The 18,468-nt window shown below is 39.1% G+C and overlaps 1 protein-coding gene and 1 pseudogene across 9 annotated transcripts in view; one reads left to right on the forward strand and one right to left on the reverse strand.

Moving 5' to 3' along the window:
* Rexo5 (RNA exonuclease 5) overlaps positions 1-18,468 on the forward strand; it is a 57,403-nt gene that overhangs the window by 38,674 nt on the left and 261 nt on the right. For 6 of the 9 annotated variants that reach the window (XM_038326340.1, XM_038326381.1, XM_038326397.1 and 3 more), the window contains 6 exons: positions 7,653-7,757; positions 9,122-9,259; positions 12,359-12,451; positions 13,310-13,526; positions 13,741-13,928; positions 14,818-14,936. In XM_038326340.1, coding sequence (XP_038182268.1) covers positions 7,653-7,757; positions 9,122-9,259; positions 12,359-12,451; positions 13,310-13,526; positions 13,741-13,928; positions 14,818-14,936 — 860 coding nt within the window. Of the gene's footprint in view, positions 1-7,652; positions 7,758-9,121; positions 9,260-12,358; positions 12,452-13,309; positions 13,527-13,740; positions 13,929-14,775 lie in introns of all 9 variants that reach the window. The other 3 variants (XM_038326349.1, XR_005285039.1, XM_038326368.1) reach the window with 3 other exon arrangements.
* Positions 7,289-7,469, reverse strand: LOC119806161 (annotated as a pseudogene).

Consider the following 18,468-nt stretch of genomic DNA (forward strand, 5'->3'; position numbering starts at 1 on the left):
ATACTTACATTTCTTTCCTCCCAACCATAGTGCTATTGTTGTCATCACATCTTACTTCTGTATGCATTATAGAATCTAGTCTATATTGTTACTAATTTTGCTTTGGCTATGGATTATTTGAAGAGATTTTAGGGGGTAGAACAATGGTTCCATGTATAAGTAGACTTGCTGCTTTTACAGAGGACCTTGTTTCATTTCCAAGTACCCACATGGCAGTTCACAGCACCTGTAACTCTAGTTTTAGAGGATCTGACACCCTCTTCTGTCCTCCACCAGCACTAGAAACAATGTGGTGCACATACATACATGTAGGTAAGCATTCATTCACATATAAAATAAAACTACATTTTAGTAAGAAGACACAATAGGTATATTTATCACATGGTTATCACATCTAGTGGTATTTATTCCTTTATATAAATCCAAATTTTAATCTGAGCAGTAAAGAGTCTGTAGATACTAAATTCTTAACAGCTTTTGTATACTTAGTAATTTTTTTTTTTTAGCTTTCAAATTTGGAAGATATTTTGGTTGCCATTTGTTTTCAACTCTGGTATTTTAAAGGTCTTGTTACATGTCTTTTAGATTCCATGAGATTTTCTACCTTAGTGCCCTAGTTTTCTTTCTGTTGCTGTGATAAATACCATGACACAAAACAACTTAGGGAGCAAAGGATTTATTTGATCTTATACTTCTGTGTCACAGTCCCATCACTGTGGTAAATCAGGGAACCTGGAGGCAGGAACTAAAGCAGAGGCCATGGAAGAACACTGCTTACTGGTTTGCTCGTTATGGCTTCCTCAGCTTGACTACTGCCTAAGAATGGCAATGCTCACAGGGCCTTCAAGGAGGTGCCCCACAGATCTGCCCATGGGTCAGTTAGACAGATGCTTCTCGGAGGCTTCCTCTTTCTAGATGACTCCAGCTTGTACTACGTTGACAAAAAAAAAAAAAAAAAAAAAAAAAAAGCAAAAATACAATCCACACTTAGATTATTATTTTTATAAAATTAAGAAAAAAGTACTACTACTTCCAGTTTTATCTTTCATTACTTTTGTTTGGGGACTCCCATTAGGATTCTGAGGGTCCCATAGATCACTGTTGTTAATTTTCTAGCAGTTTCTTTCTTCCCCTTTTTTATTTTAGCTGTTTTTCATTGCTAATGTCTTCAGGCTCCATCATAACTTCTGTTGTATTTAATGTGATAATAATCACATCCAGTATACTTCTATTTCAGACATTGTAACTTTAATCTTAAAAGTTAAATTGGCTCTCTTGTATCTCCCATGCCTCTAATAAAAGACTAAGACTTTCCTCTCAATTCTTTCTTCTGGAATATAGTTGCAAGAACTATTTTAACATCCTTAAATATTTGACCATTTATATAACTTTCAGATTAGTTTTCACTGATCTGTATCCTTGTGAATTATGTTTTCATGCTTCTTTGCATGTCTGGTGGTTTTGTTTTGCATAGCAGATACAGTAAATTTTACTTTATTGATATCATATAGTTTTATGTCCTTGTAAATATTTGTGAGCTTTGTTTGGAAGGTGGTAGTTTTATGGAAACACTGTTCCTTTTGGCTCTTGCATTTAACATTTTTAAGTAGAACCATGACAGTTTTTATCCCACTACTGTTGTAAAAGAAAACTTTGTGCTTAATGCTTCAAGGGTCATGAGATCTTGTGCTCTGGTTTGGATAATCCTGTGTAAGATTTTGGAAATGTCCCTTGCAATCCTTTTGGATTTTTTTTCCTTTTGGGCCTTACTTACATAGATACAGTCATGAATATTTGAGGGTTAAATTTCTTTGCAGGTCTCTGGTGTTCTTTGTGTAGCTCTTTACTCAGTGATATTCAAGCCAGCAGATTTCCCTATTTCTCTGTAGCCTGGAAATGTTCTCTAGGTGGCAAGCTGGAGAGATTACAGTGTTCGTGTGTTCATGAGATTATTATACTTCCTTTTCTAATTTCCTGAGAATTACCCCCCCCCCCCCCGCCACACACACTTTTTCTGATCACCCCCCCCACCTCACATAGACCTTAAGGGTTTTGTAAGCATCATCTATGTGTGTGTGTACATGGTTGCAGGTATGTGCATGCATGTGTGTGCACATGCATGTGAGGTTAGAAAACAACTTCAGGGGTCACACCTTAGGTGCTTTCTACCTTTTGTTTGACAGTCTCTTTCATTTCAGAGTCCATAAGAACTTTGCCAAGTAGACTAGACTAATTGGCTGAAGAGCTTCCAATTTTCTGCCTGTCTTTGCCTCCAATCTCACCATCACTGGGATTGTTTTCAAGCGTAAGCCACTGCCACTAGTATTTTATGTGGATTCTTGGTATTGAACTTGGGTTCTTATATTTGCTAGGAAAGTGATTTACCAACTGAGCCATCTACCAGCCCTCATTATTTCCCCCACCCCAGGGAGTCACATGACTTTTTCAAAAAATTACTGTTTTTATTGAGCTACCTGTTTTGTTTTTTTTTTTTTTTGTTTCCCTCCTTTCCTCTCCCCTCCTACCTTCTCCCATGGTCCCCATGCTCCCAGTTTACTCAAGAGATCTTGTCTTTTTCTACTTCCCATATACATTAGATCCATGTATATCTCTCTTAGGGTCCTCTTTGTTGTCTGGGTACTCTGGGATTGTGAATTGTAGGCTGGTTTTCTTTGCTTTATATCTAAAAACCATTTATGAGTGAGTACATATGATATTTGTCTTTCTGGATTTGGTCTCAATATGATGTTTTCTATATTCATCCATTTGTCTGCAAATTTCAAGATGTTATTTTTTTTCTGCTGTTTAGTAAGTACTCTATTGTATAAATGTACCACATTTTCCTTATCCATTCTTTGGTCGAGGGGCATTTAGGTTGTTTTCAGGTTCTGGCTATGACAAACAATGCTGCTATGAACACATAGTTTAGCACATGTCCTTGTAGTACGATTGAGCATCCTTTGGGTATATACCCAAAAGTGATATTACTGGGTCTTGAAGTAGGTTGTTTCCTAATTTTCTGAGAAATTGCTATACTGATATCCAAAGGGGGCTATACCAGCTTGTACTCCCACCAGCAATGCAGGAGTGTTCCCTTTACCCCACAACCTCTCCAGCATTAAGTTTTCATAAGTGTTTTTCATCTTGGCCATTCTTACAGGTGTAAGATGGAATCTCAGAGTTGTTTTGTTTGCATTTCTATGATGTCTAAGGATATTGAGCATTTTCTTAAGTGTCTTTCAGCCATTTTAGATTCCTCTGTTGAGAGTTCTCTGTTTAGGTCTGTACCCCATTTTTTTATTGGTTTATTTGTTCTTTTGATGACCAACTTCTTGAGTTCTTTGTGTATTTTGGAGATCAGACCTCTGTCCAATGTGGGGTTGGTGAAGATCTTTTCCCATTCTGTAGGCTGCTGTTTTGTCTTGTTGACTGTGTCCTTTGCTTTTCAGAAGCTTTTCAGTTTCAGGAGGTCCCATTTATTAATTGTTTCTCCAGTGCTACTGGAGTTATAGGAAGTGGTCTCCTGTGCCAATGTGTTCAAGTGTAATTCCCACTTTCTCTTCTATGAGGTTCAGTGTGGTTGGTTTTACCTCATTATTTTTAGGGAAATTTTAGTCCATGGCAAAATTGCATGGAAAGTGTATTTTCCATTTATCTTCTGCCTCTACATGTGCAACCTCTGCCACAATCAACAGTCTACACTAGATTTTGTTGTCATCAGTGTATCTATACTGATACATCCTAGTCACCCAAAAGTCCATCGTTTACATTAGGGCTCACTTTTGGTGTTGTATATCCTATACATTTTGACAATGTTTGTTGACATATATGTCCCACTATATATAGTTTCACTACCCTAAATATCTTAGGATAAGTGTGCTTTCTAAGTCATTCTCCCTCTCTCCCTAGAAACCACTGATCTTTTCATTGGCTCAGTAGTTTTGCCTTTTCCAGAGTATCATATAGTTGTAATCATATATTAAGAAACCTTTTAGATTGCTTTATTTTATTTAGAAATGTGCATGTTTCTTCCATGTCTTTTCGATGCTTTTAATGTTTTCTGTTTTTAGTGTCTGAGTAATACTATACTCTTCATTTACCCACTGATAGATATAGCTTGGTTATTTATAAGTTTTAACACTTACAGACAAAGCTGCTATAAATATCTATGTGCAGCTTTTGGATGGACATAAACATTTAGATACTACATTTAGACAGTTGCATTTGTTTAATAAGTGTCTCATAAATTTCTTGATAATGTCACATAAATCCCTTAACTTCACCTCAACTGTTCTTTATTATCTTTTGACCTCTAACTTGATCATTGTACATGAACTGTTAAGGCCACTGATGCTTTCACCTGCCTGATTAAATCCATTCCTGTGTGATTTTGCAGTGCTATTTTTTAAATTTTCCAATCCAGAATATTGTTTTTTATCATTTCTTTGTTAGTATTCTCATTTGCTAATATATCATTTTCATGATTTATTAATCCATGTTCAAGCATCTTTATGACCATTCTTTTAGCCCCTTAAGCATTTTTAGACATTTAATTAGCCTTATGAGTCTGCAGTTTTCATATCCATGGAGTCAACCAACCATGAATCGGAAATAAGGAAAAGAATGGCTGAACACATGCAGACTTTTTTCTTTCTTAATGTTCATTAACAGTGCAGTAGAAAAGCTGTTTACATAGCATGATATTCTCTTCAGTGATATAAGTAACCTAGAGACAGTGACTCAGTATACAAAAGAGTGTGTACAGATCTAGAGTGCAAACAGTTCGCCACTGTTAGAGACCTGGAGCCTAGCATAGTGGTGTAACTCGGCACTCAGAAGACAGGCCTTCATACAGCTACACTTTTCTAGATGCAGTTTATGGAATTATATTGTCTTTTAGGCTAAGTTTCCCTGTATCTTTGTATGCTTTGTGGTCTGAGGAGCTGACTCAGCAGATAGAGCACTTGGCCTACAAATATAAGTGCCAGCATTCAGATTCCAAGAACCTTGTATTATAGTTTTGTTCTGTTGTTATGATAAAACACTGCCCAAAAGTAACCTAGGGAAGAAATAGATTATTTCAGCGTACAGGTTATATAGTCTATCATTGAGGGAAGTCAAGGCAGGAACTTGAAGTAGAAACCCTGGAGGAATGCTTCTTGCTGGTGTTCGCCAACTGATGTTTAGCTTTCTTATATATCCTAGGACTACCAGCCCAAGGAATGGTGTCATCCAAGTGTGCTGGGCCCACCTACATAAATTAACAAGACAGTTCCTCAGATATGCCCATAGAGGAGGTTTTCCTCTCATGACTATAGGTTATGTCAAATTGAAGATTAAAGATAACAGGAACGCCATCTAAAAACCAGGTGGGCCTAGTAGGGGATGGGGAGAGAGAGGCAGATATAAAGATGCCCGGACCATGCTGGGTTGCCAGAGTAGCTGAAACTGGGATCCCCAGGTTCAGTGAAATACTTTGCTTCAAAGTGACTGAGGATGACACCCTAATATCAACCTCATGCATCCACACCAATATGCACACATGTGCACATGCATCTGCACACATATGCACCGTAACGTGAAAGCATGTATACACCTCTACATACATAAAGGGAGAGAGAAAAATAACCAGTTCTGATTTTATGAGCTGTTTCATGCAGCATCTCTATACTCCAAGATTTGTGTTATCTGCAATTTTGCGTTTTTAACTGTCTCAAATTTTCTTGGCAGTTTGTTGCTGCCTATATTTTACAGCACAGAATCTCTTATACCTCATGGCATCTTCCTTTGGAACTGCATCTCTAACATGCTGTAGTAGTCAGTTTGTAATTATTTCTCAGCAAGACCTATACTCCTATCAGCTCTTCAAATCAGATGAGAAGAAGCCAGTTTTCTCAGGCAGCGCCCAGGTTTTCCAGAATGTTGGGCACATAGGTTTGCATTCCAAGAGAGAATCTCTGGAGTGGGAAGTTATTCTCCCTTGAAGTCTGTGTAGATTCACAGGGAGAAAGAGATGGGAACACAAAGTATTGCAGTGCCATTGCCATTCACTAGAATGTCCCACCTCCCAAGAACTGGGAGTTAGAGGCATATACCCACCACTCTCAACTTTCCAATACTTGGAGCTTAGGGGGTTGTTTGTTTGTTTGTTTGAGACTAATTTATGGTGTCAGGGAGAGGAGAGGAACTTATAATCTTGTTAGGAAAGGTTGCCATTTGCCATCTCTCTCGGCAAGAGCTGTAATTTACCTTTTTATTTTCATTTTTGCTACATCTAACAAGGGTACCACCTTTTTTTTCTATATATTTCATGCTGCTTTCTGGCTGCCAGGCTTTTAGCTATATCAAAGTTGTGACATTTGCATTTAGTTGGACTTCTTTCTAGGGGTGCTTCTGTTTTATACTTCCTCTAATTCTTTCAGGCACATTGATTCTCCTCCCTACCACCTACTGCCTCCATGCCAGTGACTCTCTTAAGCCTCCTTTGTTTTCTTTATTTACTGATTTGCAACAATGTGTAATGATGAGGGCCTCTGTTGGAATTTATTTTCTTACAAGTGACTTGAAGGTTTGTGGTAATCGCTCTCTTAGTAATATTTAAAGTATGGGTCACATATGTTATGCATTACCTTTATGGCTTTTATGTGATACTAGATGGTTAAACCCAAACTCTTGAATATGGTAAGAGCGTTTCCACTATGCTATATCCCAAGCCCTTTTTATTTTGATACAGGGTCTCACTAAGTTGTCCAGCCTGACTTTGAATTCAGTCCATAGCCTGGTCTTAAATTTGCTATCCTCAGCCCCTTTGTGGTTGAGATCATAAGCCTGTGCCTCCAGGCCCTGTTGCAAGCTGCCTTTAGAAAGAAACCAAGTCCTTTTCACTGTGTAGCCCTGGCTGTCCTGGAACTCTCTATGTAGGCCAGGTTGTCCTCAAACTCACAAGAGATCCCTGTCTCTGATTTAATCTTGAGTTGCCAGGATTAAAGACGTGAGCCAGCTCTAACTGGCTCAGTTGTTAGATTTTTAATTCATTGGGTTGTGGAAGTTCCCTCTGTCCTGGATTTTCTGAGTTTTGACATTGAAATTTTCCATAAGCTTTGTCTGCATAAGTGAGTCCAGTCATGCTGGTTGATATGACAGTACATGTTGACTTTTGAATATGGACCCAGGCTGATATCCTTGAATAAACTGCTTCTGTTGTGTAATTCTTTTCTAAGCATTGATAAACTATTTGTGACAATGTCAAAAAAGAAAAGAAAGAAAGAAACCAAGTCTTATATCCCTAGAAGGGTGCGTTGTTCCTGAGGTTCTCCAGTTCCAGGTTGAGGTGTGACGTGGAAGCTCCCCTTCCATCTCCCTGCTTCAGAAACTCATTGCATATGTTATTCTTGGATAGAGGACATAGTATATTAAACTGGAAAGGACTGATACTATGCTGGGTCTTAGCCAAAAGGCCAAGAAGCAGTAATTTAATGGCTTTTCTAGGAGACTGTGTGCTGTTACCATTCTCCTTTGGACCTGGAAGTCAGCTGTGTACCTCTTTGGGGTATAAGTAAAAGGCAACTGTTTATATTACTGTGGCTCTTGGAGGGAGTTGAATGAGTATTGGGTTCCTCACTCATTCAGTCTATGCTGTCTGTTCTCTTCAGGTGCTTGAGGAAGCCAGAGTGGAAGTCCCTTTGTTTCCCTTCAGCATTGTACAGTTCTCTTTTGAGCCCTTTTCACCCATCTTTGCTGACGAGGTGAAGCAAAGTGTAAGTAGATGGATTCTGCTGAACTGTTTGATAACTACCTCTCTTCATTAAGGAAAGTAATGCACACTTGCTTAAATTCACATCTATTTCTCCAGATTATTTCAATATACATTAATATTTGAAAAACATGTCTTATAAAAATAGGAATCAGACTGAATATCCTGTTTTGCAACTTCGTTTTGTTTTGTGTAGTTTTTTTAGTGTATATATATGAGTACAGGTATGTGGGTGGGTGGGTGTGTATGCCCATGCATGCAGAGGCAGAACAAGGTCAGAGGCCATCATTAAATATCTTCTTTTTTTAAAAAAAAATATTTATTTACTTAATATGTATACAGTATTCTGCCTGCAGGCCAGAAGAGGGCACCAGACCTCATTACAGATGGTTGTGAGCCACCATGTGGTTGCCGGGAATTGAACTCAGGACCTTTGGAAGAGCAGGCAATGCTCTTAACTGCTGAGCCATCTCTCCAGCCCTAAATATATTCTTTTATCACATCTATTTATTTATTTATTTATTTGAGGCAGAGTATCTCACTGAGTCTGAAGCTCACTAATTTGGCCACCCTGTCTTTACTGCCAGCACTGAGGTTAGAGGCATGTGCCACTTGCATTCATGTTTTCCTGTGGGTGCTGGGGTCTGAACTCCGGTCCTCAAGCAAGCACTTTATCCATTGAGCCATTGCCAGCCCCTTGTTGCAACTTTATTTTAATTTTAAATGTATCTTCTGTGTCAGACATAGTTTATTGTTCTTATATGCAAGTATTCCACTGAGTGGTAAACCTATTATTGAGAGCATTTGTGTTTTCAATTTTTTTCCTACTATAAATAATGTTGCAGTGGACATCCTTGAATATAGACTCTTCGTTTTATTTTGTTTTTTATTTTTTGAGACAGGGTTTTTATGAAGCCAGAGCTGTCCTCAAATTCTCTGGAGACCAGGCTGGACTCAAACTCACAGAGATCCCTCTGTCTCTGCCTCCCAGAGGTCTGGGATTAAAGGCATGCACCTTACCTCAATGATAATTTTTTTGAAGGATTTATTCATTTTATTTTTTGTGTGTGAATATTTTCTCTGCATTTATGTGTGTGTGTATCACATGCATGCTTGGTGCTCTTGGAGGTCAGAACGGGGCATAAAGTTCCCTGAAACTTGGAGGTACAGATGGTTGTGAACCACCATGTGGATGGTGGGAATCAAATGCTCTTCTGCAATAGCAACAAGTACTTTTACCCACCGAGCCATCTTCCCAGCCCTATAACAAGTCTGGACTTTAGACATCTGAAAAGGTAAGCCAAGCTTTGACTTACGGTTTCAGTTCATTTTCACATCCACCACTTCATTCTGTTGTTTTTCCTACAGATGAAGACCAAATGGATAGAGATGTCAACTGTCTATGTTGGTCCATTTATCAAAAATTGTAACATTGGGCCTCTGAAGAAGATGTTTAAGAGCATGGGCCCAGTCCAGTCAGTAACTCTTGTTCTTGAAACTTTTAGGGTAAGCTGAGAATATTAGGTTTTGACTTTCTTTCTTAGAAAAATCAGATGATTGTGAGGACTGTGTGGCTAACCAATAACGAATCAGTAAAATGAGCTTGATTAGCTCCAGCTCTGTCTGATGGGGACAGTAGCCGGCCCATATATAATCATTATTTCTGGATCTTATGTTCTTGTGTACTTAAGAGTTTTTATTTTGTTTTGCTTAAAGAGAAATATACCATGTAGGCCAGACAAAAATATGCTAAAGACAGGGTAGTAACACGTATTTTTAATCTCAGAACTCTAGGAAGCAGAGGCAGGAGGATCTCTGTGAGTTTAAGGCCAGTGTGGTCTCCATAGAGAGTTTCAAAACAGCCAGAGTTACATAGAAAGACCCTGTCTCAAAAAAACAAAAACAAAATCCCTGCTAGTTGAATGTAACCTTTTGTGCTGACCTCACCTTTGAATGATAAGAATATCCTTTAAAAAGAATAGTTGGGGGTGTGTATGTGGAATGATGGCTCCATGGTTAAGAGTATGTACTGCTCTGGAGGACCTGAGTTTAACTCCCAGCACCCACATCGGGCAGTGCACAACCAGCCCCAGGGGAATCAGACATCCTTGCCTCTAGGCATATGGACATATCCACACACAGAGACAGACACACATATGCATAACTAAAAAAACAAATAAATTTTCAAAATAATTTTAAAAATATAAAAATGATAACTATTTTTTAAACAAAATAGTGAAGCCACCTAGTAAGATGGTTCAGCAGATAAAGGCACTTGCTGCCAGTCTGATGACATGAATTAATTTCTGGGACTCACATTAGTAGAAGAAAGAAGCAGTTTCCACAAAGTGTCCACTGATTTCTACATGCCAGCCATAACACATGTGCACACACACACACACACACACACACACACACATACATACATACACACACACACACACACAAACTAAATAAATAAAAATAAGTTAAAAATTACAAAAGAATTGTAAATTCCCTGACTTAGGAAGTTGTATAGGTTTTAGCTACACAGTTGGCCAATAGCTAGGATACACTAAAGGATAATTGATTTATAAAGGGTTTTAAGAGTGAGCTGGGCGGTGGTGGCACACACCTTTAATCCCAGCACTTGGGAGGCAGAGGAAGGTGGATCTCTATGAGTTTGAGGCCATTCCAATCTATAAGAGCTAGTTCCAGGACAGGTTTCAAAGCTACAGAGAAACCCTTGTCTCGAAAAACCAGAAGGAAAAAAAGGTGTAACTAGGGATTAAACCTAGAGTCTTAGGCATGTTAGAAAAAGATTACCATTGAGCAACATTCCTAACCCCTTTTGTTTTAGTATTAGAGAGGATCTTATTGTGTATCCTATGTTGCTGTAAGATATGCAGTCCCCTGACTCATCTTCTGAGTAGCCAGGATTACAGGTGTATGCCACCATGTACTATACTCAACTTTGATTTTCTGTTTTTAAAGAAAGATTTATTTAGTGTATTGTAAGGGGCATCGGACAATGTAAGAGTTCTACCTGCCTACTTTTCTTTTTTAATTCTCTAGTCTCTTGAAGTAAATTTTGTGTATTAGATTTTTATTTATATAAATGATCTTAATGATTTTGAAACTATTTCAACAAAAGAAAAATATTTTTAATTATCTAAATAATGTCATGTTAAAATGTGTATAATTCAGAGGACTTAAGTAAATCTCCATCTTTATAGTCATTATATTATTTTAAGTAGTTAAATGACTAAGGTTGACATCTGAAGCAATAGCATAGCATGAAAGAAGATACGACAAGAATTAAAACTAGAAACAGCATAAGAATATAGGAGCTGGGCATGGTGGTACATGGAGGCGGAGGCAGAGGCAGCACAGCTACTGCACAGTCAAGAGCACCCTGATCTAGTTCCAGGTCAGTTAGGCCTCCATGGTGAGACCCCTTCTCCAAGAAGAAAGGGCTGACTATAGATGTTATGTAGTAAGTAGTAAGACGGAGGCCTCTAGAAGGAGGACTAAATTAGCTGAAGACAGGAGTAGGAGAAAATGTCAGTATTTTGTTTTCTACCTTTAGAATGTAGAACTGGGGCAGTTCATAGCCTGGTACAATAATAATTATGAAAATGAAGTAAAAACATAAGGACTGCCAAAGTTACTTTTTTGTTGTTGTTCATTCCTACAGCTAAAAATTTAGATATTGATTATCTCTGAGAATAGACTTGGAATTGGGAAGTTTGTTGCATGTTTATAACCACTTATGTCTTCTTGCTTTTTTTGTTGATTTTTGTTTCTGTATACTATACATAGTATAGAATTTACCTTTCCAACCCTTAAGTTCACAATCAGTTTACTGATATAATATAGTATCATGATCATGATCGTCCTTCTCTATAACTGTTCATCATTCTGAACTGGAACACCCTATAATTTTTAAGTTTCAATCTCCTAATAGATATGTGGCTTGTAGGATTTTTTCCTATATTGTGGACTGCCTTTTACAATTTGGTAGTCTTGATGTCTAAAAACTGTAATTTTGAGGAAATCTAGTTTGTCTTTTCTTCCCCCTTTGTTACTTGCCTTTGGTGCCATTTTCAAAACTTTGTTCAAAACAATGTCCTAAAACGTTTCTGTAGAAGGACTTTTTCTCCATGCTGCTCTGCAGCTCAGCTGGACTCCAGGGATTTAGCTGCTTAGAGTCTTAAGATGTGGCCTAGCCAGTGGAAGAACTTGGCTTTCCCAGGGGACTGGAAAGCTGTCTAAAAACCAAGCTAGTTGACATCTGGGAGTCCCTGCTCGTGACATACATGAGTGACCTTAGTGCTTTGTAGCAAATATGAAGAGCAAGTTAGGTAGTGATGAATTGGTTAGTTTTTCTTATATTACCATCACAATGGGCTTTGGTTTTAAATGGAAAAATGGAAGTTACTGACTGAAAACCAATTCCTGAACTGTGGTGATTTTACTTAAAGCTGACTGACAGTCTGCAATCCACTGCCTGTCTGGCCTAGCACATTAAAAAGCATCCATTGTGGTTTGGGTCCCTTTCTCAATCCCTCCTTCTAGCAGTTTGAGTTGGAAGTAACAATGGTGAAAACCTTTGTCTTTCTGCAGCCTTACTTCTGTGTACAGTATGAAGTCTTGGAAGCTGCTCAGCTGGCTATAGAGACCATGAATGGCATTCTGGTAGAAGGTTCTTACATCAGGGTAAGATGGCCAAAACTGAAAGTAGCCCCCTTCATCTAGGCAAGATTTACCACAGTCCATATTTAGGGATATCCTGGAGATGCCCAGTCATGAGGCATTGTAATAAATGTCCTTAGTCAGGGCTGGAGAGATGGCTCAGAGGTTAGGAGTACTGCCTGTTCTTCCGAAGGTCCTGAGTTCAATTCCCAGCAACCACATGGTGGTTCACAACCATCTGTAATGAGATCTGGTGTAGAATACAGTATATATAATAACTAAATAAATCTTTAAAAAATAAAAAAATATAAATGCCCTTAGTCAAGACTTAATAATTTTCTGTTTCATAAAAATCAGCCTGGGCTAGACTACAGTTTTATTGCATTCCTTATCAAGTATCCTTGTCCCTCAGTGGCTATTCTGAGTCTGCCCACTCCTTAAGCTTTCAAGGGGGTGAGATGGTGGTATTGTAAACTTGTTTTTGTACAAGTAAAGAAGGTTTCAGTGGAGGCAGCAGGTAGAGAACTGGAGAATATTGATTTTTATGAAAATATATATTTCTTTTTTTTTTTTTTTTTTGTTGTTGATTTTCGAGACAGGGTTTCTCTGCAGCTTTTTTAGAGCCTGTCCTGGAACTAGCTCTTGTAGACCAGGCTGAGATCCGCCTGCCTCTGCCTCCCGAGTGCTGGGATTAAAGGCGTGCGCCACCACCGCCCGGCCGAAAATATATATTTCTTAATTAAATCTACAATCATTTCTATGAAGCACTTATTGAACTCCTCATATATTAGGAAGCTGCATATTGACTTGCTGATGTACATCATGACAGAGGTTAGTTAAAATGGTGACTTTGTACCACTAACATCATCTTTCCTTGGTTAGGTACACAGGCCTGTGACAGAATTCACTCTTGAGTGTGACACCCTTGTGCGTGAGCTAGAGCAAGATTGTGAAAACCAAGGTACTATATATGTGACTGGATTTGGCAAAGCTTTTAAAGAACGCCTGTTGGAGCAGTCCAGCCTCTTTCCTGGCCTGGAAGCCATGATACTGCCTAAAGATGTTAAAAGCAGACAGCAAAAAAAATACTGTTTCTTGAGTAAGTAATACCATTAAATGTACCCTGGAAGGATATTGGAGATGGCAGCAAAATGAGGTCAAAGAAGGGGTTCACCAAAAAAGCTTTCCTGGAGTAGATCAGGGCGGAGCTTCTAATTCTACCCTATTCCTACACCTTAGCCAGGCCTTAGCTTATCTGTTGATCTGCTTTCTTAGCTCTCAGTAACAAATGTTGGGATTTTTCCTACTTTCAGAGTTCAAATCTCGTGACAGTGCCCAGGTAGCCCTTGAAATTCTCAAAGGCAAGGACTGGAAGTTGAAAGGCAGACATGCCCTAACCCCCATGCACCTTCAGACATGGCTCAAGGACATACATCCTGAACCAGCAATGCCTTCAGGACTTCAACTAGTACCACCTCTCTTGGAGAAGCATGTCTTCCAGGTAATGAGTGTGTCTTGGGGTCAGCAGGGAAGGTAGCTGCTGGGGTCTCTGGTTCTGGACCTGGCCTTCTGCTTCTGAAGCAATCAGGAAAGACTTGCTCATTGGCACTGCATCCTTCAGGCTTTTTGTTGGTTTGTTTTTCCTGCCCTGGCTCATCTTATATCACTCCCCCAGCCTTCTCCAGCCCTGGCCATATTTGTTCCTCTCTCAGGCATCAAATACTTTTGCCCCTTTGATAACCACTAAAAATCTCATTCTTATTCTTCAGTGTGGTTCTGCAAGGAACTTTGAGGGACCAGGGTGGAAGGATGGAAAGCTGGATAAGTCTTAGGTGAATTAGTTCAGGGCTTCCCAAAGTGTGATATATACACAAGATAAATTTTGGCTGTCATAGGTAGAGACTTTTTTGTTTCTACTTTTGTAGCTTAGGACTTCCATTAAACTTACATCTGACTTGAGATTAGGCAAGACTAAGGCAGCAGTGGAAATGCATGGATAAAGAAGGTGTATGTGTAAGTGTGGAGATCGAAGGCTGCTTAAAGCTTGAGAAGCTTTGCTGTAGTCTCAGACTTAGCAGATGAGGGATGGAGATTAGAGCTGGTCAGTGACTCATCCAAGGTCACAGATACCTTTAATGGCAAAGGCAGGCAGGGAACCTCATCAGTGGTATGACTCCCTTGCTTAGGGCCCTTTTGGAAGACTCACTTGAGAGAACCAACAGAAGCTGCCCTCTGCCACAGAAGTCCTAAGTCACTTGAGGTCTGTAAGAGGGCTGGGTTTTAGACAGGGATTTTTCCCAGAGCTTCCTGTGGCTTTAGAACTCAAGAAAGTGCTTTAACTCCTAAAGGTGAACAGGAGACTAAATGTTGAAGCATGGCTTTGGTCCTAGATTATGGAGGAGAACCATCCAAGGATAGTTGCCTGGCGTTGCAACCGGAAGATTGAAAAACTCTATCACTGCCTGAGCCCGGGCACCCTCTGCCTCATCCTGCTGCCAGGAACCAACAAGTAAGGACTTGATGTGTTGTCCTCGGAATTCTGACCCCTGGAATTCAGCTGTTTTAAGGAAAGACCTTTAGTTAAGTGATGCCCAGGCATATAATGAGGATTTATATAAGTTCGTATCACAGTTCTAGAAAGTAGACATTCTATTCCTATTTTACTTGTTACTTAAATTTATCGGTTCTTCTGATACAGCTCATTCCACCTTAAAATCAGAGGCTTAGGCCTAATAAATACTGAAACGTGCTGTATAGGTCTGGTTATAGCTCCTATTATATAAATTTTTAATAACTGGCCAACTTACCTATCACAGGTCTAAGCTGGAAAGGTGGTACACACCTATAATCCCAGCATTTGGAAAATTGAAGATAATGAGTTCAAAGCTAGTCCTGGGGTACACTGTGAAAACATGTCTCAAAGCAAAATTCTCTTGAGAGGGATTTTCAGTAAATCAGTGATTTTTTTTTTCAAAACATAAAGTATGATACTTTATTTAAGGAAAAATTAATGTTAAAATTAGTCCTAAAACATATAGTGTCATTTGTGGGGTGTTTGCAGTGTGTGGGAAAGGCCTTTTTGGAGTAGTTAGAAAATTTTAGGACTGTTCTCCCTAAGTTTTTCTTTGTTATATTTATTCATTATCTTTTGTGTGTGGGTATGCTTATGTGCTCAGATCATCAGGCTCACTGCAAATGCCTTTACCCATAGAGCCATCGTACCAGCTCAAACTGTATTGTTTCTTAAATATATCATTAAAATCTGGGGTTAGTAGTGCATACCTGTAATCTTAGCACTTGGGAGATGGAGGCAGAAGAATAAGGAATTCAAGGCCAGCCTCAGCTACATAAGGACTTTGGGCCACTGTGGGCTACATAAAGTCCTGTGTCAAAAAATTAAAAATATCTCAAGATTCTGATACTCTAGGAGATGCTGTACTACAAATGATAGTTTAAGTAATGTCTCTTTGGGCCGGAGAAATGGCTCAGCTGTTAAAGGCTAGGCTCACAACCAAAAATATTAGTAATGTCTCTTTAATTTGGGGGTTTTCTTGTATGATCTTGTTGAAGTTCTGGTCTGTGTCATTGGGATTCCTGTCCTTCATGTGATAATTTGACCTTGTTTGTTTGAGACAGGTTCTCTCTACGTAGCCCTGGCTGCTGGGATTAAAGGCATATAACACCACACATGGCTAGATTTTTGTCTATTCAAGCTGTCCCACGGTTTCTTTTATATATCTTTCATGTAGTTTTATTAAGTTTTCAAATTATTTGCTAATGTGGTCTAATCCTTTTTATTTTTATATGTATATACATGAATATACACGTGTGTGCATATATATATGCATATATATACATATATATATGTATATATATCACAGAGCTTGAGTGCATTAGAGGCTAGAGGAGAGCAGCAGATCCCCTGGATCTGTGGTTATAAGCAGTTGTAAGCTACCTGATGTGAGTATTGGGAACCGAAACTGAACATGGGTCCTCTGCAAGGAGTGCTCATGACTGCCGGAGTTCTCTTCATCCCTAATTCCTCTACTTTATCTTCAAGTCCTAATAATCTGTCTTCTTGATCCATTCTGCTGGTGAGGCTTTCCTGAGTTTTCTAATTGGGTTATTGAGTTTTGCAATTTCATTATTTCTATCTCTTTACTGAATTCAGTTTTCAGGTCTTGAACTGTCTTGTCATTTGATTCAGTTACATATTTATTTTCTTGGATTTATTCTTATCCTCCTAAGTTCATTGAGTTGTTTCCTTTAAACTTTTGGATTCGTTGATGATGTTTATTATTGTTCTTTTAAATTGTGTCCTGGGATTCATCTAGGTAGTTTTGTAAATTTTTTTAATTTTTATTTTATGTGCTTTGGTGTTCTACCTGCACATATGTCTGGGTGTGAGTGGAACCAGAGCTTGAATAATAGACAGCAGCAAGCTGTCATGTGGGTGCTGGGAACTGAACCCAGATCCTCTGGAACAGCAGTCAGTGCTCCTAACCACTGAGCCATCTCTCCAGCCCTCTAGGTAGTTTTTATTGGAGAACATTTCTATAGGGCTGGTGAGTTTTGGAAGGGACATAATGTCTTGGCCTCTCAACATTTGTGTTTTGTAATATGAGTTTGTCATGTAGACTTCCTTGGTTGTATGTCTGATTCTAGGCTGCCTCTGTTGATTGGGAGTTTTGTTTTGATTTTTATTGTTGCTTAGTTGATTTCAGATAAGGTATCAATAATTAGTAGTTAATCCTTTAGATTCTCAGTGTTGATTTTGGATTGGATGAACATGCATGATTCCAGTTCAGTGGTAAGCAAGAAATGTGGATGATTCGAATGGATGGCTGTTCTGCAAGCTCGGCTAATTGGGTAAGCCAGGTTCTTGGGCACTCACCAGGCTAGTATAAGCTGTTTGCCTAAATCTGGGCCTAAGTATTAAGAATATGGCAGGCAGGTGAGAGGGTTCAGGATACTTATCAGACTTGGCCAGGACACAGAATGGCTAGGCAATGAGGTTGGTGATGGCGAAAACAGGCAAGAGTCCTGGCAACTCAAAGACTGGGCCAGTGCACAGGATGTTTTATCTAGTCTAGTGTGGTATGGGCAGGCAAGGGTCCAGGACACTCACTGGACGGGGTTGGCACATGGGAATCTGTCAGACCCTTAATAAGCAAGTACTGTGACAAGCAAGTACATAGACTTTGGTTCAGGATTATTAGAGTCCTTAGAAGCACAAGTGCAATGCCTCCGTTTAAGCAATTTACCAAGGTCACATAACTAGTAAGTGCAACCACTCTACGCTGAACCATAATGATCAGACTCCAGAGCCATTCAAAAAAAGACTTGCTAGATAGCAGGTTCACGGTTTGTGTTTTGCTCATTTTCTGCCTTTCTTGCATTAAAGAGCTCCTTTAGCTCTTTAAATCCAGTCCCATGAATATTCTTCCAAGGTAGCAATGAACTACCAGGCATCAAACGACTCTCAACTGTAAGCACTGTTCTAATGACAGGCATTGTTAATAAGTAACATATAAAGTTTTTCAGATGACATTACCCCAGTTTCTAAGGACTCTTAGGACAGATTTTCATTACTGAAACCTGGCTGTTACTTGCTAGTATGACTTAAACAAGTAATGTCTGAGCCTGTTTCTTTGCTTGGATAGTGGATTAAAGACATTTATCACTGAACTGCTTTTAAGGGTTAGCAGACAGGTATTTTAAACTGCCCACACTTGGTATGTAGAAAGTGCCCAGTGAGTGCTGGTTATTACTGTGCTTCTTTAAGCCTTAGTGGCATAGTAACTTGCACGTTTTAGGGTTAAGAAAATGTGAGGCTTATTGGAAATGTGTCGTCTGTCTCTTAAGCAGCACAGCTGGGACTTGAATCAGGCTTCTTCACTGAGCCCACTCCAGCAGGCAGCTTTCCATATACCTTCCTCTTGGTGTATTGTACACACCTACTTAAAAATTTACTCTATCCTAGGAACATCTAGCCATTCATTTAGCCATTTAGATAAAAACATGTCTTCATGTTTTATTTA

The sequence above is a fragment of the Arvicola amphibius genome, chromosome 1, assembly GCF_903992535.2.
Source record: "Arvicola amphibius chromosome 1, mArvAmp1.2, whole genome shotgun sequence".
Lineage (NCBI taxonomy): Eukaryota > Metazoa > Chordata > Mammalia > Rodentia > Cricetidae > Arvicola > Arvicola amphibius.